Raw genomic sequence first — 26,472 nt, forward strand, 5'->3', positions numbered from 1 at the left:
CACGATGAAGACAGAATACATGTTGAAGACAGAATACACGCAGAAGACAGTATACATGTCGAAAACAGATTACATGTTGAAGACAGAATACATGCTGAAGACAGAATACATGCTGAAGACAGATTACGTGTTGAAGACAGAATACATGCTGAAGACAGATTACATGTTGGAGGCAGAGTACATGTTGAGTGAATTCCAAAACACGCGACTCGTCATAGACAAGTGGGATCACATTGCCAGCACTCATGAACACAAACACACATTCCGGTGAGCAGACTGACTAAACCATGACAGGTTCATTTTCTTCATCATCGGACATACCACCAATGTTTGGTGACGCCCGTTACATCCTTATGGTCCTGATGAACATCTTGGTGCAGCCTTTTACGTAAAGGCTGCACCAAGATGGATTTTGTTTTCATCCTTGGTCATGCACAGAGGCTCTTGTGATGAATCCTAGTGTCTATACAGACAACTTAGAGAAAAAAATGTCTGAAAAGTCCCCATTCGTTTTTGTAGCTACTGCCTTTAGTTAAGTAGGAAAGACCCACTGGGATGGAGGTATAGTAGGTAGGAGAGGCTGATATTTTAGCTAAGGATACAGTGAACTGTTTAGGATGTACATTAGATTAAGTCAGTCATTAAAATCTGCCAGAAGACTGAATTCTTGGCAAGAAAACCAGGGTAGTTGGATAGATCAACGCGAAGGAGCACAAGGGTAATGTCACTTTGACTATGCCTCTACCTGCTGGTTTAATAGTGCACTACAGGGCATCAAAAATAAACCCCAGACTGCCCAAAACAAGTGAATCAGGGTTTGTTAAAGTTACCTCCTGGCTTCCAGTTAAAAGAATATACATGAAAAAAAATCAAGTTAGGATTTCCCATGGGAACTGTACTGCCCACAACCGCAAAACACTGCAGAGGGTTGTGCGGACGGCCCAGGACATCAGTGGATGCGAGTTTCCCTCCATCCAGGACATATACAATGGACATTGTGTCAACAAAGCCCGTAGGATTATCAAAGACCCCAGCCACCCCAGCTATGGACTGTTCCAGTTGCTACCGTCAGGCAAGCGGTACCGCAGCCTCAAAGCCTGGACCAGTAGGCTCCAGAACAGCTTTTTCCACCAAGCAATCAGGCTTTTGAACAAAGAAGATTGAAGACACTAAGCCTGGTGTTGGACTGACTGGTACTGACCTATGGTCTTCAGCGGATCATCAGTTTACACACTAACACACACACACACAGACATAGCTTGGCATACACAAACACACACAAATATGCAAACAACTACACACACATGCACATTTATTAAGGCTGGGTCTACACACACACACAGCACCCTACATACACTGCACACAACTTATTATTATTACTGCTTTTTGTTCTGTTTTTGTTGTTATTTTATTACTACTGTTGCTGCAGTGTTGAGGAGCCGAAGCACAAGAATTTTATGCTCTTGTACTTGTATAATGAGACGTAACAATTAAAGAATCTTTTCTAGAATGTTGAATCTTGGATTGACCCATAAAATTCTCGATAATGAGGTCCTCAAACATCTGTCCAACTACTTTAATCGCTTTAGAGACAACTGTGCAACAAGAGGCAGCTCAGCAGATTTTATTCTTTTTAAGATTCAAAGGTTCAATGGGCAAAAATTATTTTTATACACGTCTGCAGTTGTATCGCTGAAATCCCAGAGAGACATTTTAAGCAGGCGATGAAGAAATGGTTAGAAAACAGTCTCTCAGAATAGGGACTTTGCACAGATTCACCCAGAGTTGTCCATTTATGTTATTTTCGTTATATGGTTAAAAATTGTATTTGCACATTTCGGTCTTGCCGGGCTTGTGCCGATTTTTGGTACCGATTTTCAAGAATAGGGGCGATGTGCAGAACTGTAGCAACTAGAGAGGTATGAAGTTGATCCGCCACAGCATGAAGGTACGGGAAAGAGTAATAGAAGCTAGGTTAAGAGGAGAGGTGATGATCAGTGAGCAGCAGTGTGGTTTCATGCCACGAAAGAGCACCACAGATGTGATGTTTGCTGAGAAGTATAGAGAAGGCCAGAAGGAGTTACACTGTGTGTTTGTGGATTTAGAGAAAGCATATGACAAGGTGCCAAAAGAGGAGGTGTGGTATTGTATGATGGAAGTGGGACAGTGGTGAGATGTGCGGTTGGAATGTGCATGAAGTGGTCTACCTCTTCTTTAAAGCAGGCAAGACGATCGATCACTGCGCTTCTGCCCTAATAGGTGCGTTGTGAATCAAAATGGATCAGCTCTAAACACAGTCTGCTTCCTGGTTCTCTCTGTCCTCTGTCTTCTGTGCCGTTCTGCTCTGCGCGGGGTCATGAGCTTCTTCCTGATGATGTAATGGCCCTCAGCCACTGGTGCTTTCTCCTCCTCGGTTGCTACCTTGAACTGCCTTGCCAGAGTCCGAAGCGCTTGCTGCAGTTGGTGGATCTTGTCTGCCCCTTGGTTTATGGTGTAGTTGGGTCTGGTGGTCTTGCCCCCTTCAACACCAACCCTCTCTGCTGCAAAACTGACTGGTGGTTGTCGTCGTCAGAAGTCGTCTGTCTGCGTCTCCCTTTGCTGTTGACATGATGATTCTGGCCGCGTCCTCATCAAAATGGCGCCACTCTCTGTGCTGGCTTGCTGGAGGCCACTTGAATCGACTCTGCTGAACTACTCTGCTGGGAGCCAGAGAGGAGATTCTGGGCTCTGTGGGGTGTCTCCGGGCCGGGCTCCACCTGCGTCTAACCAGGAGTGGATCCTGTGTGCCACTCCCCTCCATGCCAAGAATTTCATTCAGGCCTGATGGATTTTAAAGCCATGCTCGTTCTTGCAGACCTTGCCGCAAATGCGTCTTCTTTTTCCCCCCCTCCTTTTTCTCCCCAAATGTACTTGGCCAATTACCCTATTTTCCGAGATGTCCCAGTCGCTGCTCCACCCCTTCTGCCAATCCGGGGAGGGCTGCAGACTACCACATGCTCCCTCCAATACATGTGGAGTTGCAAGCTGCTTCTTTTCACCTGACAGTGAGGAGTTTCGTCAGGGGGAGGATCATGCTATTCCCCCAAGTCCCCCCCCCCAACAGGTCCCCCGACCGACCAGAGGAGGTGCTATTGCAGCAACCAGGACACATACCCACATCTGTCTTCCCACCTGCAGACAAGGGCAATTGTGTCTGTAGGCACGCCCGACCAAGCTGGAGGTAACACGGGGATTCGAACCGGTGATCCCCGTGTTGGTAGGCAACGGTATAGACTGCTACACCACCCGGATGCCCCATGGAGAACAGATTTGCAAGAGAATTTAACTGAGGAAGAATGGTCAGCAGCATGCTCTTTAGTTTAAACCCAAACTGCAAACACACATTCACTATTACTGCAGTACAAATGGATAAGCAGACAGTACAACTAGGTTGCATCACTTTAACCCTCATATTTCCAACTCTTGTATCAAATGTAATCACCAGAAAGAATCTTTGTTTCGTTGCATGTGGGAATGCCCCCCAGATAATCTGTGTTTGGAAGAAGGTGCTGGACCTGTCCAGTCAGGTCATTGGTAAAGAGGTGCCTCTTAATCCCAAACTATGTATATTGAATATTTACCCAGATGGTTTTGTGACCTCTAAAGATGTAAGATCCCTACTCAACATCTGCTTCTTGGAAGCTAAACAGTGTATAGCCCGCTCGTGGATGAAACAAACAACCTGTGTAATTTCACAATGGCTGAAAGGAATGACTTTTTACTTTGCCCCAGAAAAGATAAGTTACATCACAAAGAATCATCTTGACAAATTTTGGGGCATTTGGAAGATCTATAACTTCCTGGAGAGTCATAATATTGAAATAGATGGGTGAAATGTTGAGCTGTATTGAACTGATTTCCATTTAGGGCTGTAGCCCCCCCCTTTTTTTTTTCCTTTTTCTTTTTTTAACAACAACAATTATTTGAATTTATTCATTACTGTTTATTCATCACTATCTATGCTGTATTTTTGTGCAAATATTGTTTTGTGTTCTGACGTACGTCACTAATATAGTAAGCAAAGTCGCACTGAAAAACAATTCTTACAAAAGGTGTACTCATTACAACTCCACAGCGAATAGCCTGCTGGTGGGGTGTGTGTTTATGTCTCCTTTACATGTCCATACAGCCAAGTACTAAAAGAATAAGAAGATGCTATAAAAACCAGTTACCTTCAGAACCCCTAAAGCATGCTGTGGCTCCAAAGACAAAACCCTTATAGTGAACAGCAGTTCACTGTAAGTCAGCAGAGATGTTAGTATTTACTTTGTTTTCATTTGTCCTGGGGTGCTATGAGGGAAATAGTAAATACAGCACAAAGCCTCATGACAGCAGTCTCCGGGTCTCCAGGTTAATCAGAGACAGGGACAGCACGTCAGCCCTCGGCCTCCACGCCAACCCTGCGTACAGCAGGAGATGATGATGAGGTTGTATCAGGAGGTCTGTGCGTTCTGACGGATGAAATGTTTTAGGTTTTGTCAAATTATAACTTGTAAGAATATCATTCTATATTATGCATATCTTCACATGTATGCCTTGTTGTATGAATCATTTTAGGTCATCCCCAGGCTCTCCCGCTTAAACGCAAGGCACCAAAGCCAGTTGTGATGGCAGTTAGATAGCAAAATGACGCCATACTAGGCGACTCCACATGTAGGAAGGAAGCATGTGGTAGTCTGCAGCCCTCCAAGAGGAGGTGGAGCAGCGACCAGGACGGCTCAGAAGAGTGGCGTAATTGGCCGGATACATCCATCCATCCATTATCCAAGCCGCTTATCCGAAGTTGGGTTGCAGTATGCTGGAGCCTATCCCAGCAGTGGGAAGTAAAAGGGGGGGGGGTTAAAAAAAACAAGTTAAACAGATTTCAGCCAGGTAACAAACAGGCAAGTAAGGGCTGGGCCTCTAAGGCATCAAGGTAAGGTAAACAATATGTCAAACACTGGCTGTGAGCTGCCCTATGTTGGGGCTGATATCTGATGAGAAAACAGCCAGGAAGGCAGGTGACCGAGTCAGGAGGAGCTTTACTCACTGGCGGCATCTGGTGGACGGGAGGATGAATGAAAGAGAGGATGCAAGGTGCACAGTGAGAGGCAAAACCACTTCTGCGAAATACAGCAACCACATCCTTTCCCTCTAGAGACCGGAATAGTATACATTTTGGTTGGCACGTTTCATATATGTATATACATATATGGAATGTATACATGTATATGCATATATACATATACGTATATTGTAGCGAGCGAACTCAGGGGGCAGCCGGAAGGCGAACCCGGGTCGTCCGCACCACAGGCGACCACGTTAACCAGCCGCCTGACAGGTCTGACCCGTTAGCCGAGTGTATACATCCATCCATGGTCGTTACAATATTCTGTAGAGACACTTCGGGATCAAACGGTTTTACCAGCTCATATTTCGGGCAGTTTTGGCTCGACACTGTGGGTTTCAGGTAGTAAGATCCAGCAGGTAATAAGATCCAGCATCCACGCTGTAACTTCGGTTCTGGAGATCTACGAATCACACGGCTTTACCAGCACATAGTCTGGGCCGTTTTGGGGTCGACAGTGTGAATTTCATGCATTTGATAATGACCTATGCTGAAACAATAGGGGATTCATTACTCCGCAGCGACACTCATTTCTGCAGAATAATGCACACGATGCACCCCATAACATTCAGTAATGACACCCATGGGTGCTCAGCATCCACCGATAAGGCTGAGCACCCACGGGGGGGGGGGGCAATTAAACAATAAACAAATAAATAAAAAACTTTTTTAAAAAATCGGTGTTTATTATTACACACACCGTGTAGTGTCAAGTTGTGAATGTAGCCAATGTGTATGTAAACACTGCGTGATGAATACCGAGTTATGGTAGGGTTTTGTTTTGTTTGTTGTTTTTTTGGCTATCTGTTGTACTGTTATACACGCGAGCGAGGTAGTGTTACGTTGTGGCCAATGTGTACAATGTATTATGACAATATATAAGGACTACCCCCTCAAGACTGTGTGCTCGTGTAGTCTGTTATAATTTGTAGAAGCCTATGCTTCAAATCAAAGTTGACAAGAATCAAATAATCTGCAAATACTTTATTTGATCGACTTCGGAGTGAATTTACCACCCCATATTCATTTTTCCTCTTAAAAACTTAATTTTAGTGTATCTTAATGCATGCTCTATAATCAAGGTAAGAAAATCAAATAAAGTTGAATCAGTTCATCTGGACACAAGGTTTATTGAGAAACGTTTCATCACTCATCTAAGTGACCTCTTCAATCTCAACTGACTGCAGGTATCCCCACCCTTATAAACAATACAGTGGCATAACGACCTAAAACAACAATGGGTTTCATACGCAAATTGCCGTGAGCATTAACTAGAGCTTCAATGGCGATGTGTGCTATTCACATTGCAATCACAGCATTGTAAGATGGCGACAGACCTACTCTTCCCCCCACCCCACCAGGTTCAGGGACGGTAGCTTCCCTTTTTTCCTCTTCACATACATATTATCTTATCACGGAAATCATAGCATCATCAATGCTGTGATTGCAACCATTCCCAAATCCTCTGTGAATAGCACACATCGCCATTGAAGCTCTAGTTAATGCTCACGGCAATTTGCATATGAAACCGATCGTTGTTTTAGGTCGTTATGCCACCGTAATGTTTATAATGGTGGGGATACCCGCAGTCATTTGAGACTGAAGAGGTCACTTAGATGAGCGGTGAAACGTTTCTCTCTCACTAAACGTGTCGAGACGAACTGGTTCAACTTTATTTGGGCATTTTAGTAAAGCTATTTGAAATCTAACGCTTAAAAACACATCGACCAAGAACACTGACGAGTTCATCTTAACAAATATTGAGATCAATCAAGGAAACGTTAAAAACAAATCAAACCAAACGTTAGGAAATGCCACTACTGAGTTTAATGAAACATTTCTGACTCTAAACGTTCAAAAACCGTAGACTCCAGCTCATTTATCATCATTGGTGAACCTGGCAAGGAAGATGGTGTCGTTACTAAACAGCGCTTTGCCTTAAAAAATCGTTACAATATCTTGATAGTTTCCCCTTTAGCCCTGCGCGCTCCTGCGAGGTGCACGCAGTTGTCGACGGGCAGGCAGACGTCCGCATAAGACCGGCAAGGCTCCAGTTTACAAGTTGTGATTAGATCAGAATCGCCTCTATACTCATTGTTCTTCGTGAAAATTGAGACGAACCCAAATCCACTGTGAACTAGTATATCTGATCAATTCATCACCTCTGACCACAACTTCTTGTGGAGGCCCTGGAGTATTTGTGTTGCCTCTTGCACATCGCCACGGAGGCTAGCATGCCGGTTTCTATCATCTCTGAGTCAGGGCAGAGCCAGACCCCGACCAGATCAAATAAGATCACTGTGTAGGTTTTTTTTTTACAAATAACAAAACAAAACACACACACACGCACACACTCACACGAACAAACAAAGACGAACGATCATGCTCCAGACGATAGCTCAAACACCCTCCATTCGATCACGCGCGCACACAAACTTCCTGGGAAGAGGGAACATCCGGATTTAAACGGCGTGTTGAATCATGGGTAATCTGAAGAGACATTTGCGGTGGTCGCCATCGTGTGGCGATACAATGACATAACTCTGAAATGAGTGAATAGTGTTGAGTTTGAGAACTACCCACAAGGGCAATACATGATGCCCTTGTGCCATTACATCGAGAAAACATTATGGAATTATCTTTCATGATATTACAGATAATTTCATTACATGGACCAGTAACATGGGCCAATTTGTGGGAATTTAAAAATGTTGCTTGACAGTATTAACCATGTCGCTCACGAATACAGAGGGTCAAACATAACCAATCTAACGGTGTCCAATACAAATAGCATACAATGCTGTAAGGCCACAGTTAATGTAAGGGCCTCTGGATATGTGCAAGCTATTTTCTCTCTCTACAAATTAAAGAGCAGTGCTGACATTCCTCCAAAGCCCACCTGGCCACTTTACCATGAGATCAAATGAATGTGGAATGAGAAATAGGATTCAGACAAAAATATTATTTAGTTTAGTTCAATTTAGTTTGGTTTAATGACAATAAAATACAGTATAATGATAAGGCAAAGGAAAAGAAGATAAAATTAGAGTAAAAGGACAACAGGAAAAAAAATTGCTGGAGTGACGAAAAATAAAATATTGGGCTTGTTGAGTGGTTCTCCAAGGAGTTACAAAAAAAGACAAAATCACCAATAAACCAAGTAACACAAACGTCATAATACTCAGACAGCAATGGAGCAATAATTAAATGGGATATTGGGTGAATGAAAAGAGTATGACTATTGTGATATACGATGTTTATAATTGAAAGGTTTATAATTGAAAGGTGTTTCCAGATAACATTTTGCCAGATTATTACAGCGTTAAAAGCTCTGGTCGGTTGAGGTATAGACTACAAAACTATTGCTGGGAGCGCTACGTTCGCTCTGTTAAAAGCAGCGTTGATGTCCATGGCAATTAGCTAATCTTGTATCCTGTGCCCTGGGGGGGGGTTGTGAGGTAATCTTGAATGGCGTAACGAGATTTCAGTGGACGTCTACTACCACTATTGACTACTGCTAGGTCATTGAGTCAACACTCCCTCATTAAAAGAGCTATGTTGGACTTGGAGGCTGCAAACAAACAGTCGTCTGTATGTGAGGAGGTGTGTTGTATTTGACAATGGACTGTTGACTAATAAGGAGAAACACTGTGGCTGGATAGAAACTGCGGAGCCTGGCCACGGTGTCATGGAGGGGTCAAACGCAAAGAAAGTGAGTTCTGAACATTTCTTAACACCTTTGCTGCTCCTGACTGGCGACTGAACGGCGACTGTCTGGTCTAGCAACCAAATGTGGAGGCTTAAAGGGCATGCGTTCACCTTGTGTCTTGATGACAGAACAGTTAGAAGGGCGGGTGGAAGGGTGATGTCTGTGACTCCAGGGTCCTTGGTAGTTTTATAACTCTGTGGGCTTCACATTCTTTTCAGCATCGAATGCAATATGGACTAAAATTACGAGTACACAGTGGCCGTGGAGAGGAATATAACCATAGAATATGAATATGCTAATGTGCCAGATTAGGATGATACTGGAACAGGTGGCAGTACATTGTAGTGTGCCACAATTTGGGATGTTATATGGCTGGGGTTGGGTGTAGTGTGTCACGATGACAAAATGAGTCACTTATTTCCAAATTCGTGAGGAATTTGAATGAACTTATCTTAAAATCTGTCCAACACAAACCATTTTTTTTAGGTTTAGTTGAATCCTTTGAGCTTCAGTGTTTGAGTGTATGGTTACCTTGAATGCTGAGTAGAAACTAATAATTCAGCTCATATCAGAAAGCTGATTTAACCACAGGTGGCCTGTGGGTGCTTTACCATGTGACATAAACTGATCTGTGGACAGTGGGGCCAAAGACGGCCTAAATTCACCTTCTGGCCACTCATGGACATTTTTTTTCAAACATCAAAATCTCGTGTTTCACATGTCAGTTAGCGATGAAAAGTCTTCAGTCACCCAGCTTAACTCAATTCTAGGCTAAACACCCTACAGCCAGATACTGAAATGCAATGTAGGGCTCAGAATTTAGATGCGTGTCCACACGTGATAATGTGCTCATCTTGTTTCCAGGCGGAGGCCAGGAAACCTCACGATCAGCTGTCAAATACTTATTTTTTCCTGTCATAACCGAGATAGGATGATTCGTATCTGGTGCTTCTGATTTTGCCTGCGAAAGACTGGTCACAGGGCAGTCACAACAGCAGTCAACCATCTGTTCACCACTTAACATGATCCTATCTATTCATTTTATTTAAGGAAGCCTGACTACTGGGTTTCAGCTGGGTGTGGCGGAGGTATCTGTCAGGCTGCGTGTTAAAAAGGATGTTTTGCTAGGATGGGCTGTGATAACAACTGTTATTGTTATTTTTCAGATGATATATAATGACGTTGTTAATGACCTATTGTAGAGGAGCTCAAGCCCTATAACCACTACACTATATATTTTTTTTTTTTTACTTTTTGCAATGCATTGTGTTCTCCTGCGATTCTTTATCAGTTGTAATCATTTTTTTACTAATCATGTTGTACTGAGGAGGTTGTCAGCACTTTGAGGAAAACTCGCCATATGGGCATCAAGGTCTTTTGGACGGGGTGATAGGGTGGTTACATCAGCTTTGTGCTCCAGTATTAGTAAACACAGATTGCCTGCTTTAGCAGCACAGCGGGCATTTCCTCTTAATAGCTCTTATGCAATTACACCCTCAGTTCTGGAAGGTGAAGATCAATTGGAAGAATTCACGAACCCACTTTGATACGCCGATGATTGCCTCAACTTCTGAAAGGAAAACACTTTACCTGTGGATTAACGAGCTTAATTGACTTTTTTTTCCCTACCCTGTTTTGTTAATTTTCTTCTTCTTTCTTTGCTAATTTCTCAGAGGCCAGGATTTGGACATCACAGAAAAGGTATGTTGTTGCACTTCTGAACAATTTAGAAGGGGACTTCAATATGAGAGGAGGGACATTTTACTGCTTTACACAATGACCAGTAGTATCCAATGAGCTGTGTCCGCATGAAGGTCAGTGGCCAAAATGGACTACAGTAAAAACCACAGGGAACAAGATTCCTATGCATCCCACGGTTCTTTCGTCAGACTGCTATACAGACTCTGCAGCCGTTGCACTGCAGCATTTCTATAGCAACACTGCACAAACACTTAAGGACCACTTTCAACACTAAAGAAATACTAGCGTAGTTAATGTGACTTTAAAAACAGAGGAAATAAACAGTCATTTGTGTAGCACTGGCTATAGAGTTTGTACAGTAATATGACAAAAAAACAATATTTTAGTAATTTTCATGGTTTTACTATAGCCCATTGTTACAAGTCAGTTTTTTTTTCAAATTTATTTTTTATACTGGATCCTACAAACTTTGGTCAATTTGAAGGACAATCTAGCACTTAAGAAATAAATCACAAGATCTTTTGCTCAAATTAACATGAATATTCAATAATTCAACATGTCTGCAGCAGACAAGGCGATATGAACGTCAGGCTTATCCAATCAATTCTTGTTTCAAAGTAAAGTAAATAAAGCAAAGTAATAAAGTTGGAAGTTATCTAGTGGAGAGAAAAAAAGAACAGTTATTGGAATCATAATATCGGTTCTGTCGATAACGGCGTCACTTCCTTTGTGTCCTCCAGATAACTTTGTTTCCCACACGCCTATGAACCACCAGATCACAACAGACAATGGCGGTGATGACGGGGTCCAGCCCAGGAAGCTGAACGGCTCCACTGTGGAGACCCCCAGTCACCAGGACCTGCACAAGGAGCTGCTGCTGAGCCACAAACGGTACAGGAGGACAAACGCCCTGGACACATCTCAAGATCTGTGGCTCTGCTCTGGCTGCATGTTGGCAGGGTCGTTTTGCCAGACCGGCATTTGAGTTGCTTGGACTGTGTGTGTGTGTGTGTGTGTGTGTGTGTGTGTGTGTGTGTGTGTGTGTGTGTGTGTGTGTGTGTGTGTGTGTGTGTGTGTGTGTGTGTGTGTGTGTGTGTGTGTGTGTGTGTGTGTGTGTTATGGTGCTGAAAGAAGGGAAAAGGTCCCAGTCACGTAAATAAGAGCGGTAGAATAGCCTCTGGAAGGTAAGGCAAGCAGGCAAACAATACGAGGAGCCAACACCGGCATTCCACAAGTGCTTGTTTGCTGACAATAACTACCATTGCTAGGATGCTAGGATTCAACAAAAGCCTGTTGAGTTATGACCTCTATTGTTCAGCAGTGAGAACAACAACAACAACAACAACAACAACAACAAATCTAAGCAAGCAAGACAAACACATTCAAATAAGGTAGTGGATACGCATCACATTTGCATCACTCATGTATAGTAAGAGATAAGATAAGATGTACTTTATTAATCCCCATAGGGAAATTCACCCTCTGCATTTAACCCATCCTAACACACACACACACACACACACACACACACACACACTGGAAACAGTTGGCAGCAGTGTGGCCAAAAGCGGTTGGCAGTTGCTGTGCAGCACACGGGGACCAACTCCAGTTCTTCTTGCCATGCCTCAGTCAGGGGCTCAGATAGGAGTAGTAACCCTAACATGCATGTCTTTTAGATGGTAGGAAGAACCCGCAGTGTCCAGCAGCAAGGCATTCATAAAGTAAATATACTATAACACAAGTGTCTGCAAGCCACGGCACATGATTTGACCGTTTTAGTGTGTGTGTGTGTGTGTGTGTGTGTGTGTGTGTGTGTGTGTGTGTGTGTGTGTGTGTGTGTGTGTGTGTGTGTGTGTGTGTGTGTGTGTGTGCGCGTGTGACTGTGATTGTAACTGACACCCCCAGAGGCTTGCTGCTGGAGGAGAAGCCAGAGCTGAAGAGGGTCCTGGAGCAGAGGAGACTGGACCTCCACAGAGAGGAGGAGTTGGCCCTGCGGCGCCCCTCTGACCTGGAGACCGAGCTCCGCAAGAGGCAGCAGAAGCTTGAAGAGGTCAGCACACTGTGGAGACAAACAAACACACAACAAGGATATTATTGTCTATTATTTCCAAACCCACAGGGGTAAGTATGTTGTTAGCTTAGCTGCTAGAAGCAGTTTCAAGTCAACTTTAATTGTTGACAAGTGAGTTTTTCACATAGAAGAAATTTGACATAGTGTTATTATGCAAAGTTGTACCCGTGAGACCAAACACAACATTTTAAAAGTAAGAAGAAATAGTCACAGAAAGGTTAATCAGTTCATCTGGACACAACGTTTAGATGTACTGATTCACCTTTCTGTGATTTCCCTACCCGGATTGTTGAGCATGCATAAAGACATAACATGACAAAGGCCCCAATTTGCAGTAATTAGGCTTTGTGACTGGTTCAAAAAACATTTCCCAATGGCTGCTCCCACAAAAATGCTGTACAAATGGGAAAAGCTTAAACAGGTGCTTTTTGGCTGCTCCCCAGTCCGCAGCACTACACCCATCCTGCTGACAGCAGAGGTGAAGGTCTTCCCTGTATTATTTCTTTCATAATCCAGACATAACCTCCCCAAGTCCAGCTCGAAACGTCTCCGCCCCTTTATCAGAAAAACACAGCTTTCTTTTTCTCCTATCTGCCTTTGTGGATATGCATCAGCTTGCCCTATTTAATTCCACTTTTAAGGTCACAGTACCACCCAATTTTCATCAATTACCTAAAGAACTGGCTGCAAGCCGTTGTGAATTCATTCAAAGGCACAAAGTCTGCTGGACAATGAAACAATTTCCCAGCCCGATGAGATATTCAAGGTGGTTTTTGTATGAATACATCATTTGCTTGCCTTGCTTAGCTACTTAAGGGAATAGGACACACTTTGCTCCTCTGGCCGAGGCACAACTTGCTTGAATTATTTGCTCATGCATAGCAATCGTTGTGTAGAAGCATATTTAGAAAAGTGTACCTCAGAATGTAAGAGGGTCCATGCTGCAGGCAAGGGAGTGAAAGGACTTAGGAAACACTTGTCTTTGCTGAGAGTACAATATAAAACCAAACCAAGCAAAAGATTAGAAGCTCAGCAGATAGTTGGTCTCCGCCATGATCAACATGGTTATGTGACTGTTGTGTTCTTAGTATGAGCAGGAGGAGATCAGGCGTAGAGAGGACCAGGAGAAGATACCGGAGTTTGTCCGGGTGAGGGACAACCTGCGAAGAACACAGACGTCCGAGCAGTTACCGGCACCCTAAGGCTCCCATCAAGCCCTGCAGCCTCTCACCAAAATGGCCCACAGCTTTAACGTACCTTCTGAGTTCAATACAGAACACAGGACCAATACACAGCAGGATTACCGGATCAATAACTGGCTACGCGTCTCTTACTGGACTTGTGATGGTATATCGTAATATCAGACGTTATTTAAGGTGTCCTGTTTGCAGTACACACCAGGAACACACAATGGAAGAGCACATAATTAGAAATGGATTATTAAAACACTTTACCTTTTCAGTAATGATAAGACAGTGGAAGTGCACGTTATTAATTACAATCTATTTGTTGTGTTGTTCGTTACGACTTAGAAATTTTTTTTATTTTTCTATCCTAATGACTACAGATTTAATAGTTTTTGCAAATAAATTACTTATGCAACTTTTGGTTTACAGCAGCATGGTAATGTTACGTGTCTGTTTCTTGGAGGACCAGCGCTGCTGAAGCCCAACTCTTCCTACTCATATTGGAGCAGTATTATGGGATGGATGAGTCACGTGTCCTCCGGGGTCCCAGTCTGCATGTTTGTTGATCTGTCTGCGCGCGGATGTTTGTTTTCACGCATGTCTGTTTGCCATGGAAATAAATCTGTGTATGATTTGCAGCGATGCATTGTGATGTTGGAGACTAGTAATCGATTTGCAGGCAGCTCTTGCCTCTGTGCTCAGCCCCCAAAGGGCTCGCGAGGATCCTTTCACATGGATTGGGGGACTTTGTTTAATTAGTTGAGCTTTTCATTCCATCACGGGACAGAAGAAGAAAGCAGGCCATCTGGTGGAGAGGGGGGGGGGTTCTGGGTGTATAGGAAAACCCCAAGGTCTAGTAAAGATACCGGAGACATGGTCTTAAGTTAAGATAACCAACGAATAGATAAATAAATAATAGAGCGTATTTTGGGTTCAACTGTAAGGAAAGACTTGGCGTCATTATCAGGCGTGTCAGGTTAATATGGGCTTTTCCGCCTTCGGCACCGTCATCACCAGCCAGCTGTCCCCTCACCCCCACCCCCCGGGGCTATTCTTCTACGCCCCTTTCAAACAACTACGCCACAAAACACACACACACACACACACACACACACACACACACACACCGCGCAGGTCGCGTGCTGTGTCAATACGAAGAGCGTGTCTGGAAAGAAACTGGTGTCAGACCAACACATTGTAAACCAATAGAGGGGGGGGTTACGTAGACGCCATACGTAATAGCCTGTTTTTGTAAAAAAAAAAAACAACAACAACAACAAAAAAAGCAAAAACAAAAACAAACTCCCCATGAAAACAGAAAAAAATAAATGGAGCACATATTTAACTCTGTTGGGTTCTATTTAATCAACCGCGATAATGTGCTGCGGGACCCGTTTCCAAACAAATAGTAACCCCCGCCTCCCCTCTTCGAGGGAATGGAGTGGGCCGAGACAGATGTCCCAAGCTCAGCTCGCGGCTCACATCCAGGAAGTGGGAAGTCGTCAGATGGAGAGATGCTGCGCGAGTGAGGCGCGTTAAACGGTAAGAGCTACGGTCTTATAGGTAGATAGACAACGTTATTGATGAATTAAATTACAACTTTTTAGAAGAGTGGCATTCTAGGAAGAGGGATTTAAAAGGTTAATCCTTTCAAAAAAAATGTTATTTGCAGTGAGCTGTTGATAACTTCTTAAATGAGGGGACTATCGTATCCCTCCACGTTTAAAAGATCGTCTCAGTTGTCACTGTCGGTTCTAGTCACACCTTGTTACACCAGAGAGAGTTTTAGAGCCAGAAGTTAAACAAAACTGGGATTTGGGCTTCGTAGACTCAGGGTGTTTATTTATAACGAGTTGCTCAATCAGTCGCAGACTTTGACGTGGGTAGCGAAATTAAGCCCAAAAAAAAAATTTTTTTTAAATGAATGAGTCGCAAAGTTTGCTTACAAGCATGACTCGGGAACGGTGTCGCCTGTGAATAGGGTGGAACATGCTAGATGATGGCGTCTGTTAGTAATTGAATAAACAATATATGAATAATGGGACTGCATTGTTGACAGACACGCAGTGCTGTATCGGTGCTAATGTTGACACCTCCGTGTTACTTCTGCCCAGGACGTCTGTTTCTTTTGTCGGTGACATGCACGACTGTGTGTGAACTGATCAAATGCAAGAGCCACATGCTGACAATAGCTAGAGATGAGCACCAGTGACCATTCAGTGTCATGATCCCTGGCCCCAAAGCCTGTGGAGAACAATGGGGCATCTCTTCTTCTCCCCTATATTTACCTTCTCTTTGGTCTGACAGAGCTGGTGTGTCTGGCCAGCATATGGCTCCCACTGAATGAGAGCAGGCTGGTGTGGAGTGTACCCCCCACCCCCCGTATTGTCTCTGTTTTGGAGAGTAAGAAGAACACTGGACTACCTAGCGGTCGGGTTTTCAGCAAATGATATGGGGGGGGGGGGGGGGTTCAGCTGGTGCTTGATCATCATTATTGGCTTCAGTTAATGGATGCCTCTGCATTCTGTCCTTATCGCTGTGCCTTCTGAATTATGTGCACTACAACACTTTTCCGTCTATAGTTTGCTGCTTTGTGTGGGGCCTTATAACTTAAGCACAATCTCTTCGGGCTAGAATCTGACTCCAGTGACGTACTTTGTAATGCAACACTTCATTTTTTTTTTCTTCTGTCAGCCCCCACATTGATTCACTTTTCCTCCGGCAGGCCGCATTATGTACAGAATGGATCCATTTTGCTGAATGGATTTTGGCTTCTCATCAGACTCTGAAATAAGGCATACTGTAAAGTCGTTTGGCTTCTTCCATAGTATCAGCATTCACTTGAGAATCTTAATTACAGGCTTCGAAGAGGCCTCGGTCTGGTTCCAGGCAGCCCTCACTGTTTCCTACGCTAGGTCTCTCCCCGTTGGTAATTCCTGGGCCGACCACAGTGGTAATGAGCATGGTAGTGGCAGCAGTCCAGGAGATCACAGCTCCAAAGGCTCATGGGAAAGGGTGGTGGGGGGAAGTTTGGGAGACAGTGAATCCACATCGTAATCTCCTGCTCATAAACACTCACTTCCGTAGATGTTACATCTTTATGGTCCGATGAGCAGCGAGGATGGGTGGAACGGTCAACTACCATCCCCGACACATTGTGAGATAGCCATCATCAGCAGTGATCACATGAGCTGCAATCAGTGTGTTGTGACAGCAGCAATTACGTTAGGTAGGATGGGTGGAGATCAGGCTATCAGCAGTTTTTTTGTTATCAGGAAATGGATTGCTGTTCCTGTCATATGCAATGGCGAAACGCACTGGCTTTGCTCCTTCTAAGAAAATGATTGCAACACTCCCATGAAGACAGTTCTCAAGAGCGCTATGGCAAATTACATCAGTTCACTGGCAGCACGTCACAAGTTCTCGTGAAATCTGCTGTTTTATCCCAACCTACCCACCCACCCACTCACTCTTAGACCCCCGACCCAGACATTGTGAAAGTCTTGAGCAAGTTATGGAGTGTAACAGGGTAAAATCCCACATTACCCTGCCTGTCTCTGATTACCGGGCTGAATTGCTGTTGATGTCTTTAGTTTTCAAATTGCTACAGAGTCAAGCATCTGAGAGCCTTGTAGTCTCCCTATGTTGGCCTCTACCTTGTACACTAACTCAGCACTCTTCCTTTCCTTTCCCCCTTTCACTGCTGCCTTGTCTCAATATTGGTCCAGGGCCGGTCCAACAACACTCCTTGGCTGAACCTAGAGGTGTCAGCAGATACTGTGCCCACAGCAGATTACCCAGACTGGTGGGTGGATACAGGGCCTTTGTTGCAGTGTTTTCACTAAGCAGCGGTGATCCGCCTGCTCCTCATTGTGCTACTGTGTGCCCAAAGCTGCATCAGCTCACATGGGTTGCTGTGGTAAATGGGCTGATTCTGCGGGTTCGGCACAATAACATCCTGTCAAGCGGGGGTTCTCATCCACACGGCCTCTCTGTCTTTCTGGTCCCCACAGGAAAAGGCCTGATACCCATCTCTAAACACAGAGCTTCAGGAAGGCAGGACCCGAGGATTAGGATATATAGAGCATTGGTAACACATACTAAGTAATGGTGTGTGTGTGTGTGTGTGTGTGTGTGTGTGTGTGTGTGTGTGTGTGTGTGTGTGTGTGTGTGTGTGTGTGTGTGTGTGTGTGTGTGTGTGTGTGTGTGTGTGTGTGTGTGTGTGTGTGTGTGTGTGTCTTGCTCGCCCCAGACATATTGACAATTGAAATATTATTTGCTGCTGAGACTGAGGTATTGTTTTCATGGTGTTGTCCGACCTTTGCATCCTCCCAACAGTCATCCGTCCTATGAGTTGTGGCTTCACAACAGTGTCACAGAGAAACAAAATGAACAAAAAATATCCTCTAATCGAATTAGTGGCCACAAAGTAGTGGCTTGTGATCCGCTGAAATATTCTAGGAGAGGCCTTCAGTAGTGGTAGGCATGTGAGACCCAGAGCAAACTAATTGACCGAAAAAAAGTACAAAATAACGACAAAATGTTTTGTTTTGTTTTTTTACATCTTCAGGCAAATTTTTCAACTCGGCCGTGATCCTCCCTCCCTGATTTCAAGCCTCAACCGCTCCCAAAACAAGATCTCAAATTTGTTGTTGTTATTCTTTTAGTAATTATCTTGCTGTTGTGTGTTGTGTCTCTATGGCTGCCATACTTGTATTCATTCTCCATCAGATGTTTGGTGTAAAAGCCACAGTGGAACAAAGAAGACCGTAAACGTGACTTGGACCTTCTTGTTTACGAATTGTTTTCTTTTTTTTTTTGGTGGGGGGGGTTGAAACAGGCGATGGTGGGCCATGAATCAGCAGAAGGCCTTATGTGAGCTGGTGATCCATAGACAAGCCTGTCATTGAGACATTCTTCCACTTCAAAGTCCCAGGAGGGCTCTCTGGACACTGGTTGAATGGGAGCTGTGGAAGGGGGAGTGAGGAAGGAGGTTGCAGGGGGTTGGGGAGTTTTGTGGAACAGGTGCAGTCCATGAGAAGGGTAATTCCCGCTGCCATCTGCTTTCTTTTTCGGGGTTTGGGTTCTTTAAACACCCTCTGACACGCCTCATGGCGACACGCTCCCCAGGCCAGTCATGCTGTGCCCCGTCGCCATGGCACCTCGATTCGGATTAACCCCCACCCCCTGACACATGTGCCGAGTCAAGCGAGCATGGGGGTCTGCTGCCTTTTGTGTGTGTGGGGGGGGGGCTGGGGTTGGTAGTTGTGTGTGAAAGGAAAAGGACATTCACTACCCTTTGCTTTTTTTTCTTCTTTTTTTTTGAGGAGAGTAGAAGGAAGCGAGAGTGTTGAGTAATTCTGAGGAAAATTGTGCTTGTTTTTTTTTTAACCAGGTATCCCTAGATCCTTGCCGAGAGAAAATCGAGATGACAGCCATCGAGAGCAAAGAGGAGATCAGCGACACAGACAGTGGGATTATCTTGCACTCTGGTAAGGACGCCACTCCAAAATCACCTCAAAAAATTATCAGTACAGCAACTGGTGTACTCATTTTTGGATCAGAAAATGGCTGCACGATGATAAACAAAAAAAAATAAAAGACCCATCAAAAACATATCATTCAAAGCAGTTTCCAAAAGTCATGACCCACATCTTGATCTCAGAGGAGGGTGTTTCCGAGCACCTCTTAAACAAGCCACCGTGTTTCTGGTCAGGATTCTCACCTCTCAGATGCAGTTGCAAGTCATAAATCTTACCTTTTTTTTTCCAAACTTAGAGCACATCCAAAGCTCCAACATGTGTTTCTCACCCAACCACGTTTTTTTTTAAGCATTCTGAAAGTATGAATCGTGTCGTTACATATGGGTGTGTCCACGTGATTCACAATATTGAGCAATGAGTCACAGCATTTTTGTCTGTTGTGAGGCAAAAATGTAGATGTAAACTTGGATATTAACTAGAAATTTTTGATGAAAATTCTTAATCACGCTCCATGTGGAAAAGCCTGTGCTGTTGTCAGATGGCAATGAGAAAAAGATGGACTTAATCTTCTCTATTTGCACTACAGGTCCAGATAGTCCCACATCACCCATGAAGGACATGACCACCCACACCAGGGCCTTAAAACTGAAGCACCAGGCCCTGGAGGATCGCCTGGAGCTCTGTCTGCTGGAGCTTAGAAAACTGTGCATTAGAGAGGCAGTAAGTCACCCTTAGATATTAGGTTTTTTGAGAAAGCATTTGAGTCGATATTCTCTGGATTAGCTGGAGCATCAAAGAAACAAGAATAAAAGAAATTATAGTTGTGTGGAGTAACGGGGATAGAAAAAGATTTACATTGTGTGTGTGTGAGTGTGTGTGTGAGAGAGAGAGAGAGAGAGAGAGAGAGAGAGAGAGAGAGAGAGAGAGAGAGAGAGAGAGAGAGAGAGAGAGAGAGAGAGAGAGAGAGAGAGAGAGAGAGAGAGAGAGAGAGAGAGAGAGAGAGAGAGAGAGAGAGAGAGAGAGAGAGAGAGAGAGAGAGAGACATTGCACTCCTGAACTGACTTCTAGCTTTGTCGTCACAGGAGCTGACTGGTAAACTGTCCTCAGACTATCCTCTCATGCCGGATGAGACCCCTCCTCGAGTTCGAAGACGGATCGGTGCTGCCTTCAAGCTGGATGAAGGTCTGATCCATCAAGATGGAGAGGTACGGGTCAGAGTCCCTCTCACATATATCATAATCATCACCATTTGTGGTTTAGACAAGCAGTCCTACAGGATAAAAGCTATAATAATAACAATGGTAATAGATAGATTGATAGATTCTTTATTGTCCTGCATAAGGACATTTGCTGCCAAAGTCTGTACGTTAACACTAGAACGACCAAGGCCGTCTTTTTGACGGTTTTGGATTTACAAAGTTTAATAACTTGGCGGGGAAAAAAAAGATACAGACCTGCCGGTCCCTGAATGCTCCTAAAATCGCATATATTAGAATTAAAACAAGTTTTAGATCAATTGCACAAGAAAAGTTATAAGATCTACCTAAAACGACCATGAGCCGTCAAACAGACCACACGTAATTTGCGTGTGATCGTGCGCATCATGTCACTATTCATGACGTGTGTTGGTCGCATCATTTCCTTCACGAAGTTCATTGCTCTGTCCTAGAAACACACTGCCTTTCTCCAGTGCAGAGTAATAGTCTAAACTTGATTTTTGATTATTTCCAACATGTCTGGTTACAGACGCCGTTTCAGACGCAGCACCGACTACCACCGAGGCGTTGCAGTATTTACAGGAGCTGGACAGCGGCGATTTTAAATTGTTTGAAAAATAGTATTAATGTTGTTAAAATGTTAATTTTGGTGTCAGTTGTTTCTTAACAGACATACTGACATATGCAATGCATTAATATCTCAATTGGGTATTTATCTTGATGACCGTGATCTTGACAAACCGTGGGCCGTCATTTTGATGGCCCATGATCGTTCCAGTACTTTTAAATTCCGGTCGTTGTTTGGGACCGTTCCAATATTTATTTTCAGTTCTTTTTTTACATGTCATGTTTTATAGGCCTTGTTACGTTTGTCAGATCAGCAATATGTGTGTTCCGTTTTGTTTTGCAGGTGAAATTTTCACTTTTTCAATTTTGCTATTCAAGTTCGACCATGTCTCTCTGAAGTGTAAATAGTTTAAAAATAGTATTATCGTTGTTAAAATGTTAATTTTGGTGTCAGTTGTTTCCTAACAGACATACTAACATATGTAATGCATTAATAACTCAACTGGGTATTTATCTTGACAGAATAGAGTTTAAACACCGGCCGTCATTTTGACCGCCCATGGTCGTTTTAGGTAGGAGTGAAATCCCGGTCGTTCTAGTGTTAAAAACAAAAACATACATACTTGGATATATACATCCATACAGTCACACATCTGCACACAGGCACTACTATGTACTGCATTATACATACTACGTACATGACATTTAATGGCACATAGATACACAAACATGAACAGGGAGTCCAGAGGTCGTGCTAGATCATCAAATATTACCCGTCATATTAATTTTCATTTTTTTAATGAGATATAGCCTATTTAATAGCATTTAATTTTTAAAATAAATCGACCAAAATACATTTAATATGCACAATAACGCTAATATAGACAGAAGAATAAACTTAGATTATGCATTTATAAGAGAAAAAAGGAACAAACGAGACACCGACACTCTTTTCATGTCAACGTATGAATAAATTTTTTTTTTTTACAGTAAAACCTAATTTATCTGAACCTCCGATTTAACAAGAAGAATGGGCAGAAAATGAATTTGAAACAGCTTTAGTTAGTGATTTTGCCCCGCAGTGACAGCGGAAAAAAAATAAACAATATGGGGGCACTAATTAACACCGCCGCGGCTATCTTGGTGGTCGGGTTGCTACCACTTGCTTGCTCCACGGACTCCGCCTGCTCCTTGTCGCCAGCTATTCGTCATCGTCAGAATTAATTTCAGGTTCTTCTTATCTCATCCTCCACCTCATCAATCCCTCTTTTTTCACCGGGTCGTTTATCAACCACATTCGGCTTTTGAAAGAAACTCTGAACACTCAGCTGCCAGGACATTTGGTGATAGCCTACTTAGCTTGTTTAAAACAAGTTGGCAGCAAAGAAGACAAGATGCAGAGCTAATTAATGACGCACAATCCCTACCAAGTGGACAGTGGGGTTTACAACAGATAGTCTGCGTTTTTTTATTGACTGTGTTGCATGTGGATTTAATTGGTCAAATGACGGACAGCCTTTAGATTTTTCCATCATTGTTAAAAAAAATCGGTCAAAGACGGAAAATATTCGGTTAACGCGACCTCTGACAGGGACTTTCAGCAGGCTATTTTCTGAGGGAGTGGACCAAACTCCTGCCAAGGCAGGCTTTTTTCCACACAGTGGACCTGTACTATACAGAGTACTTATCAAATTAGTCACTTGTCATTACAATATTTTATGAGAATAAATAAAGAATTGAAAGGTAATAAAAAGAATATTACAATCCACAAGTGCAGTTGTGCAGAATGATTGGAGTAACAGTGAAAATGCATGCTGAAACTGATGTCAGCACTTTATCTTGACTGCAGGATTCAGAGTTGCAGGCACTGGAAGCTGATCTGGCTCTTCAGCGCCAGATTTACGAGGCCACTCGGAGACTCTCCCTGGAGGAGAACCTCAGCAAACCCCAGAAGAAGAGTCGACTACTGCAGTGCAAGAAGGAAGAGAGTAAAGTGAAGGAGCTGCAGGAAGCTGTATTCCAGCTCAGGATCAGGAATGAGCGTATCTCACCGCACACTGACACACTGACCGGCACACACAAAGGTGAGTGGCACTACTGTGCCCCTGTGGCAAAACTGTGCTCTGCAAGAACTATAGAGTAGTTTTGGCTTGATGGATTTTGACGATGTTCTATTTCTCTGTCTAGATCTCCCCATGTCTGATGACAGCTCTCTGTCAGATGTGGTTGCCCTGGATGATGGTAAGTGGATATCTGACCCCAATACTTACCTCTAATTTCAAGTTTTCCTTGAAAATGTTTCATCATATTTTGATAGAGATATATATTAGAAAAGCTACTTATTAGGCTTTAACAGCAATCATCCACTTTACTAAAATACCCTTGAGCAAGATTTTGAATCCCTGCCATTCCTATGGATGGTGTTCTGAAGCTGACCTCTCACTGACCCCCAGTGGTATAGAGCAAGGCAACAAAAAAAAAAAGACTGTCACTAAAACAAAGATTTTACATTCTATTTCCTTTTCCCTCTCACCACCCACAGATGTGGATTCCTCCTGCTTGCTCTCTCCTCCAGGGCTGGGCTCCCCCTACTCAGAACCCCTTCAGTTATCAGCCTCCCACCTCCAGTCGCAGTCCTCCCAGCAGTCACCGAGCCAGACAATCGGGGAGTACGAGCGCTCCCCCATCCAGAATTCTCCATGGAAGGAGTCTAGTCTGGACCAGCCTTACCAGAAGCCTATAAAACCTCTCTCTGCTTGCAGCAGCAGGTCTAGGTGAGAATCCTCAAAGCACAAAGCTGCCCAGACCATTCAGTATCCGACTGCACTACGTTTGTCATAGCATCCTGTCTGTTTGTGTTGTGTGCAGTAGTCCAGTGGCCATCCCAGTGAATACGGACAACAGGGTTCTTCCCCCCCAGTTCATCAAGAAGCTGGCAATCCGCCATGCCCACTCCACCAGTGCCCCCTCCACCCCAGAGTTGCATGTTCGCCGACAATACTCCCAGTCATTCAGGTAAACAAAGAAAGCCCTCTATCCTTCTTTTTTGTAATAGTAATAATAATAATGATAATGAAAACTTGATTTGTGAAGTAGTTCATTTCAATTCAACTTCAAGTTTTATTGAAAGCCAATTAAGTTTGCACACACAGGGAATCTGTCAGGGTGGGAAACTACACTCTAGGACATGCCACCAAGAAGAATTCTCAAATTCCTTAAACAAAGTTTACAAAGTGGTTTAAACATCAAGACAAACAAAATACACAAACCATGGTTACATATAGAAGAGGACCACAGCAAAAATTAAGCCATGGGATCCTGGTTAGGATGAGGGGTGAAGTTTAGGTTTTATCAATACAGAATATTCCATAAAAAACACATTAGAAATGGGTCTTCATCAGACATAATAACCGATCCAAAACTTACACACACATTGTCACACTTTCTCCTCAGACTTCCTAAAAGTAAGCCAGCCCCTGATGGGGAGCGGTTCAGCTCAGAAAATGGTCAGGGAAGGGCCAGATTGCTGCAGCAACGCTGCGTGGCTGACCTCATGATGCGTTCCCCAGAGTACTCCCCCCAGCGGCTGTATCAGTCCAGCTCTGAAGACAGCAGCTCTGAGCACTCGGCCTCCTCCTACACCAGCTCTCCCGGCAGAGACGGCCCCACAGAGATACCCAAGCTGTTCCCTCCCCCTTATGGTTTCCATTTTGGAGCTCAGAATAAAGGGCTGAACGATTTCACCAGCCCCGGGGTGTACAAGAACAACCAGCCCCAGGCTAGTCCCAGCCACAGCAGAGCCATGCCAAAGGAAGGCCCCCTATCCCCACAGGACCTGGACATGGCAAAGCTCCACCTGTCTCCACCTACCCCAGTGGCCCGCAACCCCCAGCAGAGACAGTGGCAGGAAGGAGGATCCTCCCCCAGGAGGATGCTAAAACCCCCTCCTCCCTACACCAGGCTAGTCCGAACACCATCGCTGAAGGAGTACCCAAACCATGTTAGCCGGCTGATGCCCAGGGAGATTGTGTCTGAGGAGCTCAAGTCATGGCACCAGAGGAATCAGCACCAGAAGTCACGGTCGGCCTGTGTGGAGCGCCAGGGCTCCTACAGCATCAAAAGCCCTACTAACCCGCCTCCATACAATCAGGTTAGTACACCCCCCACACAAAAAAAAGCCTATTTCAAAACATATGACACTCTGACATCACCCAACAAGAGCAAATGACTATGAATGACCTTGTTTGGCAGGGTCCTGGCAATGTCATTCTGCAGAGAGCTTCAGATGGGACTCCAATCCAGTGGTTTGTGGAAGAGGATGCTGAAATAGTGAGCCAGGTGTAACCTAGACTACAGAGCTACTGCAGTATGTTGTGCGTTTGTTCTTTTCTATTTATCTCTGTATTTATTAAGTCAATGGACACTCCGTAAGACTGTATGCCTTTACTGGCAGGACACTACCTTTGAAAATATGCAGAAAACTGTGGGCCTTTTGGTACCATGGTCAGCATACCTGTGCCCCACTTTTTTAATTTAAAACTTGATGTAAGGCAGTATGCCGGTTTATTTATTTTTTGAATATTCTAAATATTTGCTAAATTGGTTTTTCTGAGGTATCTGGAGTGAAATGAAGAGATTCTTCCGAACAAAACGAGCATGATTTTTCAAGTTTTATACATGTATCATGGATTAGAGCATATTAAACCGACATACTGTACGTTTCAAGAATCTCCTTGAGATCAGCACACATTTTGCACAATAGATTTTCACCTAGTTTCCAAATATTCCATAAGTTTGGGTAAAATAATTCTTTCCATGCTATATTTATCTATTTAAAGTCTTTACCCTCATAGCATAGACAACTATCACTAAAATTCCTAATATACGTTTTTAAAATTCATTGCTCGATTTTTCATATAATTAAGATGGAATAACAGTTGTGGACGCAAGATAACGTGAAATAAGCTGGATCTTAACCATTGCTATTAATTTTTATTAACCCCTGATGCCTTTTTAATAGTGAAGCGGTTTGTGGAATGTTTTCACTGCAATATGTTTTGTTACTAACTAAGTGATTGTATCAGTTTTGATATTGTTAGTATATTTATAATAAAAAAAAACTTTTTATATGGTTTAATGCAAAAGCAGTAGTGTGATGCCTTCTGAACGTTCTCGCGAAGTGACATCAATAAGACAAAAAAAAAACAAGTTCGCCAACATACATGGATGAGGTTTTTGAAATACATGGATGAATTGTCAAAGAAAGACACTCACATTTTACATGGTGTATTATATCCACATGCATTAGACCGTACCTGGTTTGACTAGGGTATTTTAGCTTGCTTGCACATCCCTACCTCACAGTATCGTCACCAAAAAAAGTTCAGACAT

At 43.6% G+C, this 26,472-nt stretch overlaps 2 protein-coding genes and 1 non-coding gene across 4 annotated transcripts; 2 read left to right on the plus strand and 1 right to left on the minus strand.

The window, feature by feature from the left end:
- Positions 1 to 7,214: 7,214 nt before the first annotated feature.
- LOC130108639 (small Cajal body-specific RNA 2) lies at positions 7,215 to 7,614 on the minus strand. The gene has a single exon (XR_008809948.1). It is a non-coding gene; the product is annotated as a small Cajal body-specific RNA 2 (non-coding RNA).
- Positions 7,615 to 8,701: 1,087 nt separating this feature from the next.
- zgc:195245 (uncharacterized protein LOC565483 homolog) lies at positions 8,702 to 13,829 on the plus strand. The gene is made up of 5 exons (XM_056298938.1): positions 8,702 to 8,749; positions 10,529 to 10,556; positions 11,297 to 11,447; positions 12,462 to 12,606; positions 13,716 to 13,829. Exons 1-5 carry the CDS (start codon positions 8,702 to 8,704, stop codon positions 13,827 to 13,829), a joined length of 486 nt encoding a protein of 161 aa, XP_056154913.1.
- A 1,501-nt stretch (positions 13,830 to 15,330) lies between these two features.
- Positions 15,331 to 26,207, plus strand: inavaa (innate immunity activator a). Of its 2 annotated transcripts, none has more exons than XM_056274605.1 (10): positions 15,331 to 15,356; positions 19,210 to 19,306; positions 19,884 to 20,017; positions 20,380 to 20,502; positions 22,931 to 23,165; positions 23,269 to 23,322; positions 23,624 to 23,855; positions 23,950 to 24,096; positions 24,535 to 25,231; positions 25,333 to 26,207. In XM_056274605.1, the coding sequence occupies exons 2-10, from the start codon at positions 19,243 to 19,245 to the stop codon at positions 25,423 to 25,425; spliced, it is 1,779 nt and encodes a 592-aa protein (XP_056130580.1). In that variant the 5' UTR covers positions 15,331 to 15,356; positions 19,210 to 19,242; the 3' UTR covers positions 25,426 to 26,207. The 2 variants fall into 2 exon arrangements, with proteins under 2 accessions (XP_056130580.1, XP_056130581.1); XM_056274606.1 differs by having other exon boundaries at positions 23,953 to 24,096.
- Positions 26,208 to 26,472: the final 265 nt, after the last annotated feature.

The sequence above is a fragment of the Lampris incognitus genome, chromosome 2 (genome assembly GCF_029633865.1).
Source record: "Lampris incognitus isolate fLamInc1 chromosome 2, fLamInc1.hap2, whole genome shotgun sequence".
Lineage (NCBI taxonomy): Eukaryota > Metazoa > Chordata > Actinopteri > Lampriformes > Lampridae > Lampris > Lampris incognitus.